Consider the following 26282-nt stretch of genomic DNA (forward strand, 5'->3'; position numbering starts at 1 on the left):
GACATTGTGTGTAACTATACTATGGAAGAGAGTAAGGAGGGTAGAACCAGACTCTTCTCAGTGGTGTGCAATGAAAGGAAGGAAGGCAGAAGCTGAAAAACCAGAAATTTCACCTAAACATCAGAAAAAAATCTTTTCCTACTGTGAACATGGTCAAATGCTGGTATAGGTACTCAGAGGGGTTGGGAAGTGTTCGTCTCTGGAGATAACCAAGACCCAATTGCTCAAGGCCCTGGGTATCCTACTGTAGCTGAGCCTTCCTTGAACTCCTGCATCTTCACTTCCACCCTCTTTATTTCTAATTAGGCTGGTTGTAATGACTGGTGTGCCTGACTCCCACACCAAAAACTACATGAAAATGAAGTTAAAGAATGGTAATAACAAGGCTTATTAATTTAGCAGGCAGAAGTGTTACAATATAAAAATTCTGCAATTTCTTGTGGTCTAAGTTCAAACTGAATATAAGATAGAAGTAAAGCCACCCATCAATTGAATCCTCTTCACCTGGAAGTTTATAGCTGAGAGCTGGACGATGTGCAACAAGGACATATGGTGCAATAAATTTATTCACATGGTGAGGATTGTCCATGGGCAATGTTATTGGCTTACAGTGCACAAAGAATGAGGTTAAATGAGTGTTTTTCTTTTTCTTTTTCCTTTTTTTTTTCTGTTCTTCAGGCCATAAAATCAGTGGAACTTATATCTTGCTGTCTTACATCTGTGCAGTTTCAATTTCAACCAAGAGTCAATTGTGAATAGACAAAAAATGCTACCAACACAGAAAATTAATGTTTTAATCCCTAGAACTGATTTTGCCTTGCTGCTGTACAGGAAACTGGATCAGAATTAATGTGGTAATGCCATTGCAGCTAACAATGGTATGTACTCAGTGGGTGACTACAAGTGAACACAATGTTCTCTCTCAAAAAGGATAAAGTAGAAAAAATGAAGGGACATGGAAGTTTGATAAACATGGATAAATGTGGGACAATTACTTCATTAATATTAGGCTTTCTTCTTTTAAAGAAGTGAAGATTATGCTGAAAAATACTATAGACATGCCAGTCCTTAAAAAGATAATCAGATGTAGCAGTTAACTTCTAACAGGAAACGTATACATAACATGTTTGAATTCTGAAGGTCACTTCTACAAGATATCCTTGAACCCAGAAATCAATAATAGGTCTAAAAATGTTTGGACATTTTTTGATTGGATAACAAGAATGTCTACAGTTACTGTCAGTAGGATGCAGTCTAATGTTATCAACATTTGTACCTTTAAATGGAGAGAGCGATGAGCATTTGTTCCCTGATCTGTCTTACTCTGCTATGGGATTTTCTTCATGGCTTTTTTCTGAGGCACTTGCTACCAAATGAAATGGCAGTGGACGAAGTGGACATTTAACTGGAGAAGTATAGCAATTGCCATGTTAGATGTAAATAAGATTAGTAGAGCTGACAAGAAGGAAGGGGAAAATGTCATGTTTCATTCCCTAATGTGTCTACATTGTTGAATAGTTGCCTATTCAGATTCATAAAAGGACTGTGGGGCAAAATTGAATTTCAGCACTGTTGACCCAGGGGACTGCTGAAGATTAGTTAAAAGGAATGCACTTTACTTGGTATAGCATAGAAGTAGTAGCACTCACCTGGCTCAAAACCACATTATTATCTGTCTGGTCAGAGTTTAACAAATGAAAAAGTGCAGTCTTTCCAGTCTTCATTATCATCTCCTGTGCTTGACAAGCCACAGGCTTTAGCAATCTTCCTATGTCACCAAAATTGTACTAATTTATGACATACTTGTTAAGGGGAGAGATTTGGTGCCTGTCTCACACTAACATCTCACCTAGATGTGCAAACTGGGTGGTGCCAGACACAATCTTTTGTGGGGTCCAAAAGAGCTATTGTGAAACCTGTGTTGAAGCAGGTTGCAGGAGAGAGTGCTTGCCAGCCGTCCTGCTGTGACTGTGGCACAGCATAGAGAGAAGAGACATAGGACAAAATATATGAGTGCAAGAATAAGAATTCTTTGGCTGTGGAAGCACTCCATGGGCATTGGAATTGCTGCATTCCAGTCCTTGCTCCAACACTTTTTTTTGTACGTTATCCAATGATGAATTTTGTTGCAAAAAAGCTAAGCATTTGAAAACCTGAGAATACATGGAAAGAGGTTAAGTACTTCACACTAGAAGGTTATGGTTAATATTTGTATTTTGAGGAAAAAAGAACTGAGAGAAAAAATAAGGGTAGGGTAATTGGGGTTTAAAAGAAGATCAGACGAAGGGGTTAAAAAAGGAAACAAAAGTAATTACAGAGCCTGTGACAATGTAAGAGAAGGATGGGCAAAGGAACATGAAAGCAAAAGGGCAAAGAGCTTGGACAGCATTAATGCTTCTCTTTGTAGAGAGTTCTGACATTCTGTGGAGGTATTTTTGGCATCACAGTTTTAATATGCATTTTCATACAGCTTACACAATTAAATCTTGCAGTATTTTGAAGTACACTCTATTACGTTTGTGAACGTTCCCTTAATTTAGAATGAAGTTATGATTCTTCCCTAAGATCCAGAATAAAAATATGACTAGGCATGTCTATGTATGGCTTTTTAATACTTGAGAAGGGAATTGCAGAACTTGTAAAACCATCCTATTTAGTCAGTCCTGGAGGATGAATTACCTTGCTTTTTTTCAGATCAGAAGTCAGCTTCTATTGCTAGTCTATGCTTCTAATTTCCTTCAGAGGATATACTTTGATATAAATTTATTAGTTTTTTATTTTACACACATAGTTCTTGTCCCCCCAGTAGATGGGATGCCACTTAGCACCAGAATCTACTGACTACAATTTGCTCAATACATTGATTGAACATTATCCAGTTAAGAGCCACCAACTTTTTTATCAATACTCATATGAAAAACCTAAAAACAGATCTGAGAGGTGAAAGGACCTGTATTTTGACTCTTGCCTTGCAAATATTTCGGACATCCAACTGCATATGTGTCTGATTTGGGGTGATAAGCCACATTTATGCAAGTCACTTAAAATTAGTACAATTGCACATTTTACTTCAAAATATCAAATACATTCCCTAGCACTTGAGGCTTCGCTAAAGTAAGCTTATGTAAAAACCAGTTTTCCCTTCATTCAAGATCTGTCATATTCACATCTAAAGCTTAACTCTGCAAGGAAAATGGTCAAGTTCCAGTGCTCTGTGGGTAAGGGTCTTCTCAGATCTTCTGGCAAGGCACAATGAAAGCATCCTCAGAGCCCAAAAGAGCAAAAAGAAATGAAAACATATGCCTCCCAGTCCATTAATATACACATTAAAAAATATAAGTTCAGCATTTGCAGTATACATACAGATTTCATCTTAAGTACTGAAAAAGCCTATTGTAGCACCATACTTGAATACTTAGAGATTTCAACACAATTGACCTTACATAGTGCCAGTGAACTAAAATGATCTTATTATTTTGTAGGTATAGAAACAGAGCCTGCCCAGCGTGGCGGCTGCTGGGAGCCCGCCCCGGGAGCTGCTTTATGCTGATGACGCCGCCCTTGTGGCCCACACAGAAGCAGCCCTACAGCGTTTAACATCCTGCTTTGCAGACGCTGCTGAGCTCTTTGGGCTGGAAATCAGCTTGAAGAAGACAGAAGTTCTCTATCAACCTGCACCTCAGGAAGTCTTCCATCATCCCCATATCATCATTGGCGAATCAGAGCTCAAATCAGTCCAACAGTTTAATTACCTAGGCAGCCTTATCTCCTTGGATGGTAAGATTGACGGAGAGATAGACAACAGGTTAGCAAAGGCATACAGTGCTTTCGGAAAACTCCATAAAAGAGTATGGTGTAATAACCACTTGAAGAAAAGTACCAAGATCAGCGTTTACAAAGCCATTGTGCTGTCCACTCTTTTATATGGATCCGAATCATGGGTCATTTACCACCACCACCTGCGTCTCCTAGAATGCTTCCATCAATGCTGCCTCTGTACAATCCTAAACATCCTATTGGTCAGATTATGTGACCAATACATCTGCTCTAGAACAAGCAGCAGTCACAAGTATTGAGGCCATGTTGCTGAGAACACAGCTGCATTGGGCAGGGCATGTCTCAAGGATGAAAGATCACCGCCTCCCTAAGATCTTGCTCTATGGTGAACTTGCCACTGGCTGCCGCAAGAGAGGAGCCCCAAAGAGAAGATACAAGGACTCCTTGAAACAACATCTCAGCCTTGGCCATATTGATCATCATAACTGGTCTAGTCTGGCCTCAAATCGGGACGCCTGGAGACACACTATCTATAACGCTGCTGCTTCCTTTGAGAAAGCATGCAGAATCACTCTCGAGGAGAAAAGACAGAGCAGAAAGAACCGTGTATTGCAGAATATACCACCTAAGGAGTCCCTCTGCTGTGCCTTTTGCAATTGGACATGTCTATCTCGTATTGGCCTAATTAGCCACCAGCGTGCTTGTAACAAATGTGGATAGAGCCTTTCCCAAATCTTCGTTCGCGAAGCCTAGCCATGATGATGATAGAAACAGAGATCTTTATTATCTTGCTTAGGGTATGTAAGAATCATAGAATATCCTGGGAAGGGACACACAAAGATCATTGAAGTAAAACTCCTGGCCCTGCACAGGACCACCTCAAGAATCACACTGTGTGCCTGTTCAAATGCTTCTTGTGCTCTGTCAAGCTTGGTGCTGTGACCACTTCCCCAGGGGGCCTGTTCCAGTGCCCAACCACCCTCTGGGTGAAGAACCTTTTCCTAATATCCAATCTAAAACTCTCCTGAGACAGCTTCATGCCATTCCTTTGAGTCCTGTTGCTGGTCACCAGAGAGAAGAGAGAAGAAACATGGCAGAGTAGATAACAGGACCTGTCCCTCCTGAATCTCCACTTATAATTCTTTCCAGAAAGCTCCTAAAAGTTGGAAATAGAGACTATGCCATTGAAACCACAGAAAACAATGTTTGTTTCCCCAGTCACAGTTTCAGTAAAAATATAGGCATTAGAAACTCATGTATTCACACTCCTGTAACTTTGCATATTCCAATTGCTCCAAAATCTCATGAAGTTTTGTTTTTCCCTCAGGGTCCGGAAACAAGAGTTTATAGATGGGCTTGATTAAGAATTCACGCACATCCCCTGCACTTGGAAAGGCAATAAACCTTTATATATTAAATCATAATTACAAAACAGAAGAAAAAAATCCAGATCCATGGAAAAGATATTCACCTACCTTAGGTACAAACACAAGGCAGAGAGTAATGGTGCTGCAGAATATTATGACTAAAGCAACAATGCAGAACTGCACATTGGGTTGGTCCCGGGTAAGGAATGAAACAGCAGCACCAATGATGCACATTATCCCCACATTGTATACACTCATTCCGATGTATTTGCTGTCATTCAAAGCAGGAATGCTGACATTTCGTGTCTCCCAGGCTAGGAAACACCCAAATAACTGAAATGTTAAAAGAGAGAGAAAAGATGATAATTATAAGAGGAACTGGCTGTCATCCAGAAAAAGCATTAATTTAAAACAGTTATGTTTTTTAACTTAATGAATGCAGGTGCTGTTACAATACAGAGATATACACCTACCTTTTATTCACTATCTAATTACCTATGTGATCTGTTTTGCTCACTAGGACAGATTCCTGCTCTCCCTCTCATGAGAGAAATGGGAAACTTTGAATTAATCATTATGGGAAAAAATTACTCTAAATGCTATGGCTATCTTTATTTTGTATTTTTAGTAATTTTTAAAGACAGTTCTTCCTGTTTCTTTTCAAGGATTCCAATAAAGATGTAAAGTGCAGTGTTCTTTTAGCTATTTTTGACAGCTGTTCTCAATATACACTTATCAATCCAGTCATTCATTTTATGATTATCACCTACATTAATAAGCAGCAGTGCCAAGATGTGTCCCTATGGGACATAAATAAACAACACAGAAAGTGTCACCCCAGTTGTTCAGACTGCAATTATAATGTCTTTTATTATAGTGGGAGTTGGTAATGACCTTTCAATTGCAGTTGTCTAATGATTTCTGGCATAAAACATTCTTGTGGTAATTTTTTGTTTGCTTTTTTCTTTGGTGTATTTTTAAGTTTTAGCCCCTTTGTTATTTGCAATATGCTTTTGCAGTTCAGCAGGGGAAAGTCTTTAGTGGAAGGAAGCCATCTTCATCCCTTGAAATTTAATTAGATTTTTCTACAACATGAACTGCTGCAAACAATTATTTTCTTTCTCTTGCATTTCTCAGAGAAGTTCTGGCAATGCAGTAAAGCCCTAAACGAACTCAAGATGTTGTAAATAGGTAACTCAGCCTACAGTCTAGGCAAAGGCATACACTCTTGTAGGAGTGAATGGTGCCTTGGGAAGAATGACAGACAGCAGATGGTATTGGAGGGAAGGGAAGGATAGAGAGAGGAACCACCACTAAGACCCAAGACATGATTTCTGTGTTTCCTAGCCTTTTCTGATCACAATGCAGAGACAGACAAGAAGGGAAAAGAACGAAGGTGCACTCCCACTGACCTTAGTACCCTTCCTCTCAGATCATGTGTAACCACTGCCATGTCGTGGAGATAATATTCTCTCTTATACAACTGCAATTTGTGTGGTAATCCAGGAAATTGGAGGTCAATGATGACACCATTTGGGGATTAACTGAAGTTGCCTAGTAGAAATTTATTTTCTGTCTTTTTTCTGTGGCAAATAATCTGGACTAGAAGAACAGTGTTTGATTGCCAGACAAATACAAGACAATAGGGAACTGGCAGATTGATGTTTGCTCTACAAACTCAGGTTTCAACTGTAGTGACACCTGGACACTAGTAACTGTAAATTTCCTTGATTATTTGCTTAGTTTTTACTTCAACTAACAATGGCAACAAATCCAGTCCCTTGCGACTCAGCTGCTTTGCACTTGCACAGGCACTAGCAGGCTGCAGCCACCTACCTGCTCACCCAGGCACTTCCAAACAGGACACTTCAGAACTGCCAGCCCTGCCCTCCCATCGCTGAGCTTGTCTGCTAGCTTATTTTATTCTATTGCCTACAGCACATATCACACAACCACGTGTCCATGAGCAGACCTGACTGAAGGCTTTGGCAGATTAGGCATCTACTGTCAGACCATGGAGTATGGCAGGTTGCAGTCCAGGCAAGGAATGTAGAATCACTCACTCACCCACTTTCCAGTGCTGCCATCACTGCTGCAATACAAAACAAAATTCACTGGCAGGGGTGGCCCTTTGCAGCAACAGCAGCAGTAGCTGCCCTTGCAATCCTTACCCAAGTCTTTCTCAGCAACATTACCACCCTCCCCCCTGAACACATTGCTGCAGGAGATGGTCCTATACAGGACATTTCCTTATCTCATCATCGCAGCCCTGCCTCTTCGATTTAACACACCTCCTCTAGTAGGACTAGAGCTCACACCTCACTCCAGCCCCTTGCCTCTTCTCCAGCTCTTCCCAGCAGCCTAAGAATTGCAGGAAGAGCAGTAGTGGCTGCTGCAGTCAGAGCATGGGAGAGGGCTCTTAAGGGGTCAAGGTCAAGAGAGCTACCTGGGTCAGCAAGGAGTCTCAGACATTCAGGTAAGGCAGTTGAGGAGAGTGAACCATTAATCAAGCTACGTAGCTTTGTGCCAGAGCAGCAGCTCATCCCATAATATATTTTCAGAGCCCCTCTGTTAAACAAGGTAATACCTCCAGTAAGGAGGGATGCAGGCAGCATTCCTCTGCTGTTGGGAGGGTCCGGCATTGTGCACAATCAGAGCAGGAAATGTATAGACTCCTTTACAGGCTCTGCAGGAGCAAATAATTCACTGTATTCACTGTATTCAGGCTGCACTGGGGACATAGAGTGGTGGTACCTTTTTGCAGAACACAAACCTATTCCTCCCAGACATCCCACTGTCTCAGCGGTTGCCTGTCCTGCACTCGCTGCACTCTTGGTGCTGCTCAGCTCAGCCGTGCTGCAAATTTGCATTTCACCAGCCCCTGAAATGACAAATAGGCTGGTCTGGGCTGAGCTGTTTTGAAGGATAGAAGGAATCCTTGTCTGTATTTCTACATCACATTTTTAAAGGATGACACTCTGATTAACTATGGAGAAGATTTCTATCTTCTTCTACTACTGTTAATTATTAATGAGATTTTTAGGGTTGCTGGTCATCCCTCACTCTCCTCCACTTCTCCCAGTATGAACAAATTCCCTTCCAAAAGCATTATTCTGGGAATACAGCCAATATACTTATGTGAGGACAGCACTTATTACAAATAATGGGGATTAATTTATAGCTGAGGCGGTTATAAAGCGATCTAAAATATCAATTATAATGGAAAAAAGATGGTTTGAAGAGTGTTGTGGGGGTTATGGTTTGGCCCATTCTCATTTATAATTGAGAACAGCATGGAAAATAGTTAAGTATCTTCCAGATGAAAAGAATATATTTATTTGTACGATAACTAAAGAAAGGGAGAGGCTCTTGCAGGAAGTGGGTTTCCTGAGAATGATTAACTATTGTAAGGGCTTAAGGATCACAGTTGCCTGTCTCAAGCACTGTTTAGGCCACAGAAGGACTTAGCATCATCCTGTGGCTCCATTCTGTGCTTTTCTCATGACTAAGTCCAGGCCCATCAGAGACAAGATCTGGTTAGCACATCCTGGGTAATGCATCCAGACAAAAATTCCCGCTGTGGCAGTGGGAAAAGAAGCAACTACTTGTACGCATATCACCACATCACAGGTCAAACAAAGATCACCTCAAGCCATGGGACAGGGGCCTCCATGGATACCTGAAACTTGGACTGTAAATTAAGCCATCTTAATGGGAACTTGAGATAAGGGGGGTACTATTGTCTGAGTGTTATCTCAGGCCTATGGGGAGGTAAACAAAGCTGTGGGAGAAGAATGTATCACTGATAATGGACATAAAGAATGCAGAATTTACACACCACAAGAAAGCCAACTCAGCAACTGTGCTGAAATCAGCAGGAGGTAAAAGGTAATTCCAGCAGAGGGAGATCATGACCACCAACTCACGGGCCCACTGACAAGAAACCCACTGACTCAAAAGAAGAGTCAGCATGCAGATTAATTAGCATTAGAGAACTGTTTAGCCATTGAGCATTAATTCCTTTGTTTGCAAAAATGTATAAATAACGAAAAATTTTGAACGACCTTGGGACCTTCAACACAGAGAATCCCAGGCTGAAGAAGGACCAACAGGATGCTGCTGCACCCATGAGTGATGACTATCTTCTGCTTAATCTGTCTGTCTCTCTCTCTTTCTCTCTCTTCCTCCCTTCTCTCTTTTCTATGTTTTTTTGTCTTTATACCTCACATTTTATCTGACTATTGACTTCAGCATATGGTCTCATTTGCACCTTAATTCAGGCAGAGGCATCTCTCAATAATCAGATCCTAACAACTATAAATTTGAGAGCATTTTTAAAATTTTAATTACCCTTTTTGATAAAATGCTTGCCTCAGGAAGAGAGATTTCCTTTTCTAGAAGTCACAGCTCATCTTTGAAACATGGATAGAAGCTGAGAGTTTTCTGCAGCCTGTTGCCAGGGTAGTGGTGATTGCAGAGGTGCTCCTTGTTTGCCTGCTACAGATGCCTGCAGGACTCCATGAGGTTGGTAAGATTTCTCCTCTGAGATAAAGCTTTCCCAAGGGAACATGATGCTTTGCTTTCTCCCCATCTGCCCTTCTTATTTTCCCCCTTCCTGAGTCTCAGACAATCTGCACAAATACAAGATTCAGTTTTATGACTGTAAAAATCCTGTAAATCCCCAAAATGGCTTGCTTCAGGAATGGGATGCAGACTTTGCTAGTGAAAGGTTCAGATTTCTGTGATTCCTTGACAAGTTTTGAATATGAAACTTAGGAGCTTCAGTTAAAAACACGGACTCATAGTACCTAGTTCAGCTCCTCTTTACTCCTGGTACCTAAACTTTAAACATTAATCTTCCCCAGATAAGTAAATTACATTTCAAATTATGCTTGGGGGCACCTAATTCTTGAGACTGCTGTAAATTTAAGGACTATTTGATATTTAAGGCTGCCTGCTGGGATTTGAAATGCAGCTGTCTCTCTTCCTATTGCTCCTAGAGGGCTCAGGCTGGTAAAGCCTTCTCAGACTGTCTACTGGCTTGGGCCTCACACAAAATGATGCTGGTGATGACCATTGCATAGCTTCATGTTTGAAGAACACAGCACAGTGATGTGACCAAGATGTGCTCCCCAGTCCCAGAGTAGAGACTGGCTTCAGAAGGAGCTCTCAACTTCTTCCATAGCTGTCAGATTTTACGTACTCAGAGAGTGACTGTCTTAATTACTTGGGCACTTGAGTGGGATGTTAGTTCTGATCTCTGCTGGGAATTTTGATTAAACAGTCTTTAGAGAAGGCGTGCATGAATACACATTGGGATAGAGGTAGGCAGCTCTTAGTAGTGTTAATGTGCTGGATTCAGAGAAGTGTAGGACACATCTGTCCCACTGCTTTATACCAGCTCACTTAGGCAGCTCCTTGCTGCTAGTTACAATTCCCATCCTGAGGTTTCTGATGGACCCTGTGAATCACAGAAGGAGTTTGAACAACTCAGGGCTATGCATTCTCCTATAGAAAGCAGTGGTCTAAAAGTTAAGGACACAACAGTCTACTATCAAGTTTAATGGCCTAATTTAAGTCCCTTTGGGGATCTCAAGCAATGACTTATCAAGTATGTAACTGGGAAGGCTTCCTTTATTTTTAGTCATGAACTTAAAGCCTTTTTCCTCTTGATCTTCTAAATACACATCTTACTGATATAGAAAGTGTCCTAAAATGTTGTTTTGGATCTTCTCAGAAGCTATGGGTTGTTTCAGAAGATTGGTTTGTTTCGTTTTTGTTTGAGGGTAGGCAGCTTCTATTTGACACTACATTGATGTAAAGTATTAACTTTGTAGTAGCTGGTATGGTAGTTTAGGCTGTGTTGTCAGTGCACCTAAAAAGGGTATGAGACAATGATTGTATAAATTTGGGGAAAACAGTATCTGAAGACCACATAATCTGCAAGATTATATTGAGAATTCCCTGTGACTAATGATAGAATACTGCTCACTAAGAAAAATCTGTATTAAAGTCTTAGAGGAATAATAGAACTAGGGTGAATACAATACCTGTGTTTATAGAGTTTAACAGGCAAACTTTAATTTTAAAAAATCTTGTACTAACCGAACTGTGATAGCTGGGGGTATGATAAAAGTGTTTGTAGTTGACATATTGGAAAACATTTAACACTGTCTTTTAAAACTCTACTAGCTAATTAATTTTAAAGCTTGTTCACGGGAATTACTGCTAAAGACAATAATGATTGCCTACTGATGCACAACATATATTGATACAACCAAGTGCCTAATTTGATATTGGACTGCATAGACTGTCAGATGACAAGCAGGAAACTATTTATCCTTCTCCTGCCCCTCTTGCCCTGTACTGCCCTTAAACCATTTTTTATATGTTTCATTTTAAAGTCATGTCAGCTTTTACTTTGAGTGTGGGTTATGAGCAGTATTGGGAAAAGAAAGATAAAGAAAGAAAACTATACCGAGGATGTCAGATAAAAGCAGAGAAATACCAAAGGAAAAGTCTCCAGTGTTTCCAGAAGTCATGCTTGCCAATAACTAGTGGATATGGTTTTAGAAAGATTATATATTGGACCAGGCTGCAGCTAATTGCTGTATTGTAGTAGCACTTATAGTGCTCACTTGTGCATCATAGCCTTGCTATGTCACATGAAAGAATAAAAACAAGCTTTTACTACAAAGATTTTACATCTGGGGATTTTTGCTTGGTTTGGTTTTGGGTTTGGGTTTTTTGGGGGGGAGAATTGTCTTTTTTGTTTTTCCTTAGGTAGATTACTGTGAGATTTTTCCTCCTGTCTCCCCTAAAGACAAAGGTGGTTCTGGACTGTGGCCTGTAAAGAGGTCTCAGTCTGAAGTAACTGTGAAGCTGAACTTATGGGTTTCCCTACTTATATTCAGTCATTAAATCCAGATCATCACAGACATAGGCACAATGGCTGCAGATATTCTTCAATGAGATTTTTCAAAACAAGAAAAAAAGAGATTTTTGATTTTCATGTTTTCACTGGAGAATTGGGCAGTAAAAAATACTGAGAATTTTTCAGGAAGATCCATAGAAAAGAGATTTTTTTTTTAACTAAGGGCACAATAAGTAAGATTAGAAAACTGAAAGACAAATATGGCCTTGTAGGTCTCTTACCTTCACAATTAGTACAATCTGATGTTAAACCATTGCTCACTCCCCTGATCTGGTATGAGTCAGCTGTGTATTTAGTTCATTTTCACAGAGCTGCTCTAGGTAGACATTACTAAAAGGAAGTTTAATATTTCTATTGATCATTAGAACAACAACTAAATATTGTTTTTAATTGCAAGATATGATATTTAGCTATTCAGCTGAAGGACTTCTCAAAGGTCTTGGCAAAACCCTTTATGCCCAGTGCAAGATGGAAAGGCAGCTGCACAAAGCTGTGAACACTAACAGGTGCCCAGATAAAATTTTTCACTTTATACTCCAGCCTCCAAATCAAAGGGTCAATAAATTATTTTCCCTTCTTTCCATTCAGACTATATTTGACTTTCTATTATGAAAATTCTGCTTAAACACGGTATGGTAACTAAGTTGAAACAAATACACAATTGATTATTAGCAAACATCTGTTTGGAATAGCTTTATATTTTCTCTGGCATGAGATTACCACAAACAATCACAACACTCTAAAGAACTGAAGCACCTCTCATCAAAAACAGTGTGTGCTACAGTTTAAATCTATTTCTGCTATACAAATATTGATGTCAAGAGACATGTAAGGGAATACTCCACTATCTGCAACATTTCAAAAACATGTTTGAAGTTTCCTTATGGCCATAGTAGGGAAAAATTTATTGAACAAAACCATATGAAAACATGTGTTTTTGGATGCTAAAATACTGTCAATGTTTTATTAAAGATATAATATCTGGTACCACTATAAATTATCTTACCCCGCCAGAAAGCTTAACTGTGTTCCTCTCTAGCGATTGTAAGATGGGACAGATGGCTTACTGCTAAACCCATCATAAATATGAGCTGGAATCATGAAAATTAAGAAGGGGAGCAGTCCCTTCTTCCAAGTACTCTTTTTGATCATGAAGGGAATTAGGAAAGAATGCAAGTAAATGTATTAAAAATCAGAGGTATTTTCAGAAAATAATTAGGAATTAAAACTTTTGAAAACTATTCAATTTTTATACACATCAAATTTATTCATTTGCTAAAGAGATTAAGTAACAATACGGTTGACATAGTATCATAAGATAGTTTGGAGAGACTTGAGGAAATCATCTAGTGCAAGCTCCTTCTCAAAAAGCAGGCTCAGATGTGAGATCAGACTAGGCTGCTTATAGCTTTATCCTGCCTGGTCTTGAAATCTTCCAAGGACAAAGGCTGATCAGTCTCTCTGGGGAACCTGTTCCACTGCTTCACTTTCCTCAGAGCAAAAAAACCCCTCTTTATATCCAGCCTTCATTGGGTAAATATAGTATAGAGTAAAAAGGAGGAGCATGTGTTGCACACCACAGCTGTATGATTCATCAGCAGCTCCTGGGCTAGACATATAGAGAGTGCATAAGCACCTGAAGCAGTAGTGAGAAGCTACATCCAGCATCCAGCAAGGACAATCAGTCCATCCCCATTTGTAGGTAGCTAAATGCTATTAGTGACTGAGTTTCTGCTGAGTGTTTGATTACTGGTGCCTGTCACACAACCAGCCTCTGCTGGAGTTCAGAGAAGCTAGTGAGGACCTTCTACCCCCAGCAAAACACTCTGCCCTCCTTCCTACCATGGCAAGAGCACGGAGTACTGACCAAAGACTGGGCCACTGGGCACTGACTGCAGCCCAAGGTCTAAACCATGGTATCTAACTCCTTTTTTGTAAATCTACTTCCAGATGCATAAAAAAAAAAGAAAAGTAATGTTTATGGATTAGCTACCAAAGCAAAGGAATCTATTGGTAGAGGGAGTGGGGAAAGCAACAGGAATATTTACAAACAGCAAGTAAAAAATGTTTGGGTATGTGCTGTAAACAATCTGCCCTAAACTTCAGGGGTAAAAAAGCTTTTCTTACCTTAAAAATTGTTTTGGTTGTTGTGGAATGTAAAACAAATAAGAATGAATAGCTAGCAGCATCAACAGAATTCATAAGGATTCCTAAAAATGTATGTGGAGAAAAGGGAATCGTAATAATGATTCATTCCTTGGAAGATCACAAATTCGATAGTGATGATGAATGATAAGATATGCTTAACAAGTGTTTTTATCCTATATTTACATAGAGATGGAACAATCCATTCACATCTTGCCAAAACAGAGGACTCATTGAAAACCCTGTCAAGGCAAGCTGCTGTAATCACTGAGATCTGGTAACTTACATGCAGGAGTTTTAAGAATTGATTTAGAAGGTATTTGAACTGCTGGGCTTAATTGTTGATATTTATTGGAATTCTGGCAAAGCTCCACTTAAGATACAAAGAGGCCATATGGGAAAAGAGAAAGTGGAACATCTTCAGTGATTACAGAGCTATTACTATAATTTCTATCCTAAGCAAATTAATGAAATGGTTGACACATGAACTCAGGCAATAAGTGAAAAAAAAAAGTGATAGGAATATAATTCAACGTGTTATTATTTTTTCAATGAGATTGCAAAACTGAATAGAGTAAATCACATTCATGCAGCTTACTTGGATTTCTCAGTACTATTTGTCTTAATACTGCACAGTATTGTTATTTAAAAATAGAATGTTATAAAATCAATACAACAAATTTAAACTGATTGAAATCTACATGATTGATCTCAACATACAACTATTCACAAGAAGCCACTCAAAAATAAAATGATAGGTTTCTAAAAATTCCCAACCTAAGCTGTCCCATAGATGTACATTGACTTGAAGGAGACTATAGTATCACGGCTGAAAATGATGCAGAGGAAGAAGAGGACCAGCAACTCATAGATGCCATTTTCAATGAACAGCAAGATTTTTAGAAAAATCACAGAAATTTGGCCAAATGCAGGGAAGTTTGCCTAGAAATAAAGGCACCAAGTCATTTTAGAGAAAGAGGGATAAAATATATGCAAGACCACCGAGGTTCAAGGTTTGGAAACAAGACAAATTCAACTTAGCGATTAGAGAGCCTCAGAAAACAGAAGACTCTTTCAGACCTGAAAGTAAGATTGAACATTATCCCAAGGATATATTTTAGTTGAATTAATACTTTATTTGGCTTCACAAATCAATTACAGAGTTGTGTTGTGCAGTATATCAACTATAGCGGCCACTGGAATATTTGAATAGGAATCATTAGAAGAAATCAAATTTCTTATTCTTAGTGACCTTTATCAAGTCCCACGATGCATATGCATTATTTTTTTCCTATCTCTACCATGAAATTCCGATACTTTCATCATTAGCAAGGTTAGTTAAGGATGATACATTAAAAACAGCATATGAGAAGTGGTCAGTATTATTATGGCTTAAAAACTCCTCAATTAACACTTATAGGGAAACAGTAGGATTTGATACAGAGAGTAACAGTCAAGCTGAAAATAAACCTTTGCCGCAAAAGCATGTTTCTCAGTAGTTTAATAACAGACCTGTAATAATTTGTCAGGGACACAATAAAACTTCCAACATATGTACACCTTGAGTCTAATGTTAATTAAAAGCATTATCAGGAAGAGAGGAATCAAATAGTAGACAAGCCTAGTGTGTGTGATTAATAAGCAAAGCATTATAGAGGAGTCCAATCCGGTATTGTTCTAGCTGAGATCAGAACAATAACTCATACCCCTCAGCAATATGTTAGTGCACTCACTAACAACACATCACTGACAAGTTTAAGATAGTGTATTTTCTATCATCCTTTGGAATGTATGAGAAAAAGGTACTTTTCAGCTATGTCTATATCATCAGAAATCAAAAGCTTGACATACTAGAATTGACTAGTTGACATGCAACTGGTCTATTTGACTTGGTGGTGTTTGGTCATAGGTTGGACTTGATGATCTCAGAAGTTTTTTCCAACCTAATTGATTCTGTGATTCTGTGATGGTCAACATGTACATGCAGAGAGACCTTGAGCTTGTATGTAGCCTTTTAGGAGCTGAACCTGAGATGGGAGAAAACACGGAATCCCATAAGTATGGGGCAATTTGAGAAGACTAATAAATTGGTCATTAAGAAGACTTACACAGTGGTACAGGCAAGATTTAGGATGATCACCTTCCTATTATTCTCTAGTCACCAGTTCTGAGGAATATGAATCCAATAACTGAGAAGCCTTCATGCAGTTAGTAAGTATTTCCTCACATCACCTCAAAGGCAATTGAAGAATTGTGAATCTGACTTATAAAGTTTGCTTACTTTAATATAGAGGGATCTGGTGCATACTGGCGAGTAATGCCTTCCCTTATTTTGCCTTCCCTTGTCTTCCCTGCCCTTTCCTGCCCTTTTGTGCTCTGCCCTACCCTGAGTGATTTATTCATTGCATCAGTGCATTTAAAACATCAGAATGGACAGTATTGCTTCATACTTCAAAAGAAAATTTTTTTTTAGGTTAACCCCATTTTTTTAATTCCCATTTTGAGACAAGATGTCATGGTAAATAGTTTTGGCCCAAGCATATCATCAAGCCATTTCACCTTAAATATTGCTTTGCTAATTGTAATGAGCAATACTAAATGTTTAGTATACAGCAAGTTAAATTAGATATAAATATTTCATTATTACAAACCACACAATTTCGTATCAGGTAAACTTCTATAAAATGATACAGTAACATGAGAGGTTCTGTTTTTTGTTCTGAAGGCAAATTACGTGTGGCATACAGAAACATCTTTGGGGATGAGATAAAACGCATCAATTCTCTTGTCCTCATGTCATTCACCATCACAATTATTTGACTCAGATGAGTATCTTCCTTTTTCTTATGTAGTGATTTGTGTGATAAGAGGGCAATGGAGTAATAAAAAGTGTATATTTCACTGCTGATTATCAAACAGTTTGTGCCTGAAATAAGTATAGTGAGTAATGGCATTTGCAAAATAAGTTTGCAAATGATGCTTGCAGACTTAAAGAGAGTCAAATACCTTGTAGAAAATAGTCCAACATATATGTTGACAAATGAATCTAGGGCGACAGACTAGTGAGAACCAATGGAGTTTGGTTACTGTCTAACACAACTCAAACTTGAAACGTCAAAGAAAATTGCCTGAGAATGTAAATTAAAAATTTATGCTGCTATTTTCCCTTCCTAATTTTTAATCGAAAACATTAATGAAGTTATTTTTACAAAAAAACACCAAAAAACCAAATCCAAACCAATCCAAACAGAAACCCCCCTACCATTTGTTTGAGTCCTTGAGTACTTTTAGAGTGATTTTAATTTGATTTGTTTATTTACATGACCTTAGGACAACTAAGCATATTTACTTGGTTACTTTTCAAATATATTCACAGACAAAAATGCCTTAAGCAATTGTATAAGAAACACTGGTAAATTCTAACTGGAAAAACGCAAAATGAACTGTTTAAAATTTCTATACAAGGGGATTGGAAAGTAACAGAAGCAGGGAAAACTTTTTTCCTTTTAACAAATTATCTAAGACAAATCTTGTAAAATTAAACTTGCCCTCCTAAGTGAAGGGCAGATATGTCAAGCCATGAGTAAAGTAGTATACTAGAAAAGGGATGAAAAGTTAAGAACTTCATCCCTGAAGATAAATCAATGACCCAATAGATACAAGCAGACCAAACAGATACCAGCACAAAGTATGCAAATATTGTAATAAAGTTAAATAACTTGCCAGCAACTGAGTACTAAAGCTATGCTTTCCAGTCTAACTGTACCTCTGGAAGATTTGTCTTAAAAAAGAGACAAAATCAGAAACTGGCACTATTCAGACTAGGAAGAATCAAACAAAGAAATATAAGTAGGAATTTCAGAAGCTTCCAGCTCCACAAAAGTCTTTGTAGATGGGCCCTGCAGAGGGATACGACAGCTTTGACAGCCTTAAGGAGCCCTCGCTCCCTTTTGTTTGCAGCAATCTGTTTTGAGCGGGACTAGTTCCTTGGTGTGCAAAGGAACATGTACAATTTTGGGTCATGTGCTGTGTTTTTTGCATAAAGAATAAGGTTTTATGACAATGGACAGTTATATCTCACTGTAAAATTGTGGCCCCAGTGCTGGTCAATATCGTGGCTCCTAACTTCGGGTTCCTTGCCCTCAATTCTGTACTACATGCTCAGGCTATTGTGAATCTAGAGCCACTCAGAGCTGCCCAGTAAGACATGCTGAGGTGTGGAATCTATCCTAATTCCTGATCCCTTTGGAGGGATCAAGTATGTCCTAGCTCTTGATTTCACAGCATGCTTGGACATTCTCTGAAAAAGAAGAATCTACACCTAAATTGATTTTTTATAAAAGTAATTATTAAATGGAAATATGAGAAGGATTCCTTTTGGCTAGTAGCTCCAGGATCAGAGCTCTCACCTGGGAGCTGGAAGTACTTGGTGCTAGTGCCTTTTTTGTCTGAAAGCTCACCCCAGCAGACCAGTCAGACGACAAAACAACTGTTCAGAATTCATCCCTCACTGTTGAACCTTATATTGGGTATTTAAAGAGCTTTCAGCCTGAAAAAAGCAGCATGAAAAGCAGCAGGACTTGACAGAGCAGTCATTCAAGTGGAGAAGGAAGAGGAGGAGTCTAGGCACCAGCAGCTCCCTCTCCCTGGCTTAGCCCTGGGCAGCAGCACCAACCACGCCAAGTGGAAGCAGCTGATCCAGTCTTTCATGGATGTCCTAATGAACCAGCACGCTGCAAATTCTCAGAACAGATTGAATCCTTCGGGCAGTGTAGACTAATGTTCATCTAGGCTTAGGATCCAGATGGGGCTCAACTCAAGATAGGTGTTCTGCTGGTCAGTGCTGTCAAAATGAGATATTTTCAAAACCTTCAGGCTTGGGAGCTTTTAATCACCAATAGTCACCTTTACAGTTCCTCTCTTTTTTTTTTTTTTAATTAACTATCAAGCTTCAGGGTTCCTGGTTCCTGAGGTCTGTTTTAGTAACTAAACCTTTTTGTGGAGATGGGCCTCAGTGATAAAAAGGTTATTTTCATTCGGGTCCCAAATTAATCTTGTATCTTGTGACTATTCCTGAAGACATTTTCAACTCAGAGGCAAACACCTAGAACAACCTCATCCTACTTTTTTGGAGAACCTACAGGAATTCAGATGATTTGGCCTCTTTATTTACAAAGTTGCCTCATTTATAGACCCATCTTTTCATTATTGAATTTCTTGGTTCATGGTATATTTATGGTATTCCGCTTAAGTGCTATTAATGTCTTATTTATTTTATGCATGCATATATCCACATATTATTGCCCAATGAACTTTAGACCAGATCTGATTATAAAAGTTGTACTCAATGCAGTCTTAACTCACTTCCAACCATCAGGAAAGTAAATATAATTCAGTTCATGTGTATCATAAATAACATCTTGAAATCAGTGTTGTGCAGAAAATCTATGCTTACCATCAGCAGCCCTTTATAAGCGTAGACAATCCCAAGCCAAATTGTCATGTGGGTGTTTTCGCAGTGCTCCAAGATTGGTCGGATGGAGATATCTCTGCCTGCAGGGTCTGGCTGCAAAAATAAAATATGAAATATTTGGATTCAGATTCCCTTTGCATTCACACCTCAGTGGATCTTAAATCTATTTTCAGTAGATTGAGGGTGCGTAGAATACAGAGTGGACAACTTTAAAAGAACTTGTGATGAGTGCAGACTCGTGAACCTGCAGAGAAATATGGTGAAAAACAAGGATCTGAGGAAACAGTTGCATGACAGCTACCACATGGTGAGGTCACATCTACTGCAAAACAGAGAGAAAATGTCTGAAATCACTCTGTATTTAACACTGTCAGTCACATTTATCAGCTTTAGGATGTCTAATTTTTCTACAAGGCAAACAGCTTGAAAGCACAGGAATGAAAATGAATGTATTTAAATTCATCTTTCCTATCACCTGCGGTTCTTGTGTCACTAGCAAATGGCTGATAAACAATGTATGAAACATTGCTGTGTTTCGGGTGTTTTTTCATTGATAACCATGAGCTAAATCAAAGACCATTTACTATGGAAACTACAGCAGTAGCTTCGAAGAGAGTATAAATCATCAAAAATAGGAAAAAAAGTCCTTTAGAGCCAGGGATTGCCTATAAAAAATGCAATACTGCTGGAAGCTTTGTAGCTTTCCATTTATTTTGAAAAGGAGATTGTATAATATTGCAGAGTCGAGGACTTGGATACTATCAGGACTGTTTGTATGAAGACTCAGAAAAACCTTCAAGAACCACCCCTTTCCCTCCTCACCTTTCTTTTTTTTTTTTTAAACAGGGGAAAGAACACACAGAGCAAAGGGGTACTAGCTACTATGCTGTGTACAATTAGAATATATATTAGGGTCTGGTCAAACTGTTAAATTGCTTGTTAATGATGTACATTGTATAAAAACACAAGGATCTTCTTGTATGTGATTCTAAGAGATCTTGTTTTACTTATACGCCACAGAACACTCCTGTTGGCTATTCTGAGACGTGTACCTGTAGTCTGTCGTGCTTTACATAATATTGAAAGCTATTTTTCTTTTCTACTCTGAAACACTGGATCTGAACTTCAGCCAAACTAAGATCAACCCAGACATACCTTTCTGTACCTGGCTGTCTCAGTGGGCTTTGCAAATTTCCTTTTTGATGAATAACATGTGTAAAATGTGTCATGCAGAAGCATAATGATTATTACATAAGAAAAATTAATGTTTTACTAACTGAAATGTAGAATTGTATGTTTGGAAGGATCTGAATAATTTCCTAAAGCTTATTCTTGCTACCTCTGATGGTGCATGACTTTTGCCATGGATTTCAGTGGTCACAGCATTAATCTGCATCTCACTTTCTTCCATTGGTATTTTTGTATGTGCGGCACTGCACCAGACCTCATATACTGTAAAAAAATAATGTAACAAATATGTAGATAGATTGTGATGGAAAAAACCTAAACAATCTTGTGCTATGCACTGCAAAGTCAAAAGATTCACAATTTTCTTTGCAAATCCTTCCGTAGGCAAGACATTAACATTTAAAACCTTTTCCTATCCTGGACTTCTGTAGAAATCCTGAACAGCAAAATAAAGGTCTTTGAAAAGAGATGTCCTGAAATAAAATAAGATAAAACTGAAGGCAGCAATATTAAGTCTCCCAGAGAGACTCCATCCTAATGGTTGTTGATGGCAGGCAAACAACCATTAGCTAAGAACTGAAATGACTGTAAGCATTAAGTGTCATCCACCACATTTAAGATGCTACAAATGTTTGTCTGGGGATCAGTTGAACTCCCTTATTCTCCATCATCAATGACACAAGACCAATGTTAAATTTTAGGTACACTGAAAGCACCGTTTCACATCAAAGTTACAAGCTGTTATGTTCAACATAATTTCTTTCTATTATGAAGTAAAGTTCACAGGATAAATCATTCACATAGAACTCTGAATATGTAACCGATGTGTGAACAGGACTGTATGGCAGAGACATTTTTCTGAAATTCTAAATTACACCTAAGCCTGCCAACGACTTCATCCCTCGTGGTGTGGAATTATGGAAGTTACATATAATTTAAGGATGTGGTCATCAGACTGTTTTTTTTATTTTTTCCTTCACACTGATGAGTCAGCACAAGACTCTCTCTTTGTTTCCCCAGTTCCATGTCACTCCTGTCATGTATTCCTTCTATTTCAGTTTCATCCTTTTCTGAAACAAGAAAGTGTATAAATAATTTAGACTTCCATCTGGTGCAATGGACAATGTCATTTGGTTCATTTCACTTGTACCTGGATTGAAAACTCCAGTCACACTTGGACTGAAGGATTCCACCACTTTTAACCAGCTATAAGTAACTGGAATGATTCCTTGTTTCAAAGAGTATTACTGAAATGAAAACTGCTATTTGGTCTGTGGCAGATTATATTTTTATTTTCCATATGTGGTTATTCTCTAATTTAATTTGCTTCAAAATTGGAAAGCATATGTCTATTCATTACTCAAAAACTCTCTTTAAAGACCCAGGCAGAAAAATGATGAAATGGAAAACATAACTTGTTTTCAAATACTATTAGAGAAAAACCATCATTTCCTTAGTAGGAAATTTGTCAGATTTTGTGAGGCATGTTAGTTTAAAATTTATGTTAATTAAATAAAACAATGTATTTAGATTTTCTTTGGGAGATAGGGAAATCTCATGAAGTGCTCTAGTGGGAGCAGGGAAAGAGGATAATGATTGCAGCATTGGCAAAAGTGTACATGGGGCAGCACTTTTCCAAAACAATTTCCAGATCTGCTAGGTGGTGGTATTTTAAACAAAAGTTTGCCAAAGTTCTGTGCATGTGGACTTAAACATTGACAGGTAGCAGTAATTTTACAGTGAACTGATTTTGCTGATTACTTATTGCTACTGCAAAATGACATTCCTGTTATACTGCTTTTAATTTGCCATTCTGTTTCTTCATTGATTTTGCATGAATTAACTAATCATAGCAAAAAGCTGGGTTTAAAAAATGATATTTTCTGATGTCAAAAGAATTTTTAAAAACTCTACAATTACAGCTGAATGAGACACTTGACTGACCTCTCTAATCATCCACCATTTGTGCACTTTGTTACCACTTTAGAGAGGATGACAACATAAATGCTACCAGTGATTATATATGTACTGGAAATTTGCCCTTTCCTTTTATAGAAAACAGTCTTGATGCCCTTCAGATGTCATTCTCAAAAGCCTGAAGACCTTCTGTCTTGTGATTAGTCTGAAGCTTTCCTACCTCTTCTGAAACCTAATAAGATTTCTGACATTGACATCAATTTCTGGAGTGCTTTCAGCAGTTGAACATAAATAGTTTAATCTGTTCACTTCATGCAAGAGTTGTGTATCATCACCAGTAAAATGCTTGTTTTACATGAGATCAGCTAGGTCTAGAAAGCAACCTAAACCAGTAAACAGATTATCCAGAGAAAGTTTATATCCTTTGTGTGTGTGTTTAAACTATTATTAGTCAATTCTGTGGGCCTCTGCTCTTCAGTCTGCCTGGAGGGCTGGCAAATCCTCATCATAACAGGTGACTGATGGCTTAGATGGGTATTGCCAGAATGAAGAGTGAAGCTTAAAACTACCTGCAACCATCAGGGAAATTTGCAGGAGAGACCCTGTGATGACAGAGACTGCTGAGTGCCTCCTGCCTCACTACATTCCCTCCAAATAACTGAGCAGCACCGAGACTCTTCTTTCCTTCATATATGTATGGATTGCAGTACCAAACTACAGGCTTGGTTTAAGTTGTTTTTCAGAGTATCCTGTGTTAGGGAGGCAGAAAGACAGTGCTTCAAGTGCAAGTGCCATTTTAATTGAACAGTTATGTCCATTTCCTTTAAGAAACTGGTTCCACTTGAATAAACAAATGTATTCAAAGAATTCCTTGTCTTAAGCTCAGGTGTGGGAAGAGAGGGCAAAACAGTCTGAGGCACCTGTGCCTTCTGGGCACGATGATGCTATATGATCCATATAGAAATCTTATCTCTTATCTCTTTATTTTATTTTATTTTTTTTTATTCTATAATTTCTTAGTGGCTATTATAATAGCTAAAATCCCCCTGGAAAAGGGAGATATTTGTATGATGGCTAATGGATCTTTGACTTATTTTGTTCTTTATAGCCATTCCTTTTCTATAGCTCCACAAAGGTCTTCAAAGGAAGAAAGGTCTATGTTCCGTTGGAAACTTCCTCCAGCAAATGTCCAGGAAGAACAGAGTGGGCTAGCACACAGTATTCAAAAGTCCTTGACCTTCCTAAAGTGCTTCTTCTACACAGTCACTTCTTCAGGTCCCTTGGCCAGTACAGCAGATGATTCTATTTACAGAATTGTGGTGTTGCTTGTGTGACAGAGCTTGCAGGTGGTCGATCTCAGCATGCATGTGAAGAAACTTTGCAGATCTCCAGTGTGACGCTGTGCCATTTCTGAAGCTGCATTTTCACCAGTGAGAGAACCAGAACATTAGGCCCCAGACTTCCAGAGATGGATATGGAACATAAGACAAATAGTTGCAGCTTCTGTTTACTAGGTTTAAAATAAACTGTGCAGTCCCCATAGTACAGGATCATACTCTCCTGTCACACTGTTAACATGGTCTTCATATACCATCCCAGTGTCTGTTTTATCTTCCCTTTAAATGGTTTCAATCGAACCAGCATGAATTAGATAACTCTAGCATTTTTAGTTTGGCACATTTAACAGTCATATGGAGCTCAAATGTGATTCCTTGTCTTAAAATTCAGACTTTGCTAAATTAGAAGATCATCCTTACTTCTTAAATTAACTTTTTTTTTTATTTAAGGATAATTATAGTTAGCTTATTCTATAAATTCTGTAAAGGTGTTCCACAAACAGATTTAAACAGTTTGAGCATGCAGTGTGAAACTGAGAGCTGGGCTCTTAATTACTGATGAAAAGAGAAAAAGAAGGATCAAATTCTGTTGACTTTCCAATTACTTAATAATTTGAAGGCATTTTTACAGCAAAACAACTGTGATATGAAAAAGAGATTTTCCAGGAAATGGATCCCTTTTGTTTCATATATTTTTTATGTTGTGCAGTCATAGCTTCCACTAATGCAAATTAGGAAGTGCAATACTAAGCTGGGGTAGCTCACTTGGAATATCTTCCAATTAAAAATTTGGTAGAGCAGAAACTTGTCTTTGTTCGTATCTAAATTTGGGTTCAGATACATTACGAATCACATTGTATGTTACGTAGTAGCTCAGTACAAAACTATTACTGAATTCTTACACTCCAGTGACCAGTTTAATTTCTCTTCAAGATTAATTGAGGAGTTTGAACATTTCTGTAACATTCTAATGATTAAGAACTGATGTATGAAGTTTTTCAGGACAGAAGATATGAATGCACGTAGATCTGAATGCACACCCCTTGCCCCTGTGACATGAACTAAAGGATGTCTTTAGGTTGTCCAGGGGGATTACAGGGCATTTTCTGCTTCAGTCATTTTCTTCCCATCCCACCTGAGTCGATGGACTGGATTTTAAGCATTATCTGGCTGCATAAAAACTTCAACAACTAAACTCTTCCCACAATTCAAAAGAAATCCTGTTTATATTGTAATTCCTAAAAAAAAATTAATTCTAAGTGATATTTTAGTATGGAACAGTAACTCTGTAATGGCTGGCTACCTAGAAATCATGACACAATGAAATGACATTCGCCAGAATATCAACATATATATATATTCTTATTTTTTATCCAGTCATTTTTCTCAATTTGGTTTTCTAAAGAATAAAAATGTACCATGTAAGCCAAGGAAAAAAGAAATAACACACTGGGGGCTTCAAGGATATTGATGATGCTATTTTACATTACTCAACTTGTTACATATACAGAATCCGGGTCTAAACTTCCAAGTGGATGGGAGCAAAGAAAGATAGGAAAAAAACCCAAAGTGTCAGCGATAACCAGTGCAATTCCTACTATCCCAAAACAATAAAGTTTGGTAATACAGACCCAGTGATATCACTCTGCAGTATATTTAAAAGACACCTATTTTTTAGGTCCCCATCTGTCTTTTGTATAAATAATTCCATAAATCTGTGAGCATACATACTGTAAATTAACATGATTTAAAGATGACAAAATGCTACGAGAGCTATTTATAAGCTCTCATATAGTGAATTTGTCCATACACTTACTTATAGAAAAAATCTCCCATCAGGATTATTTATAACATCACTTCACTTAATGAGTTTTATTTTCCTGTTGTGGTGGTTCATTTTGTTTAGATGAAACTGTTTTTTGAGAGCCAAAAGGTTCCCAGAGATTTCTTGCTATTTTTATTAAGACCATCCTCTAATCCAAGCAGTTTCATTTATTTGCATTAACATAAAATGCAAAATAGTAGTTTTGACTGAGTAAAGAAACCCCTGTGATCCCTGCAAACAACTGTAGACTAGGAAATGAAAGGGAAAAGGTAAAATTGGCTTGTATCATGGAGTGTTTCAAACAACTGTGACTGACTCT

At 38.2% G+C, this 26282-nt stretch overlaps 1 protein-coding gene across 2 annotated transcripts in view; it reads right to left on the reverse strand.

Annotated features, from left to right (window-relative positions):
* GABBR2 (gamma-aminobutyric acid type B receptor subunit 2) overlaps positions 1-26282 on the reverse strand; it is a 473412-nt gene that overhangs the window by 22774 nt on the left and 424356 nt on the right. For both annotated transcript variants that reach the window (XM_027679466.1, XM_027679477.1), the window contains exons 14-15: positions 19679-19789; positions 5253-5477 (exon numbers count right to left, since the gene is read on the reverse strand). In XM_027679466.1, coding sequence (XP_027535267.1) covers positions 5253-5477; positions 19679-19789 — 336 coding nt within the window. The remainder of the gene's footprint in view (positions 1-5252; positions 5478-19678; positions 19790-26282) is intronic.

The sequence above is a fragment of the Neopelma chrysocephalum genome, unplaced genomic scaffold (assembly GCF_003984885.1).
Source record: "Neopelma chrysocephalum unplaced genomic scaffold, ASM398488v2 Primary Assembly neopelma1_22b, whole genome shotgun sequence".
Lineage (NCBI taxonomy): Eukaryota > Metazoa > Chordata > Aves > Passeriformes > Pipridae > Neopelma > Neopelma chrysocephalum.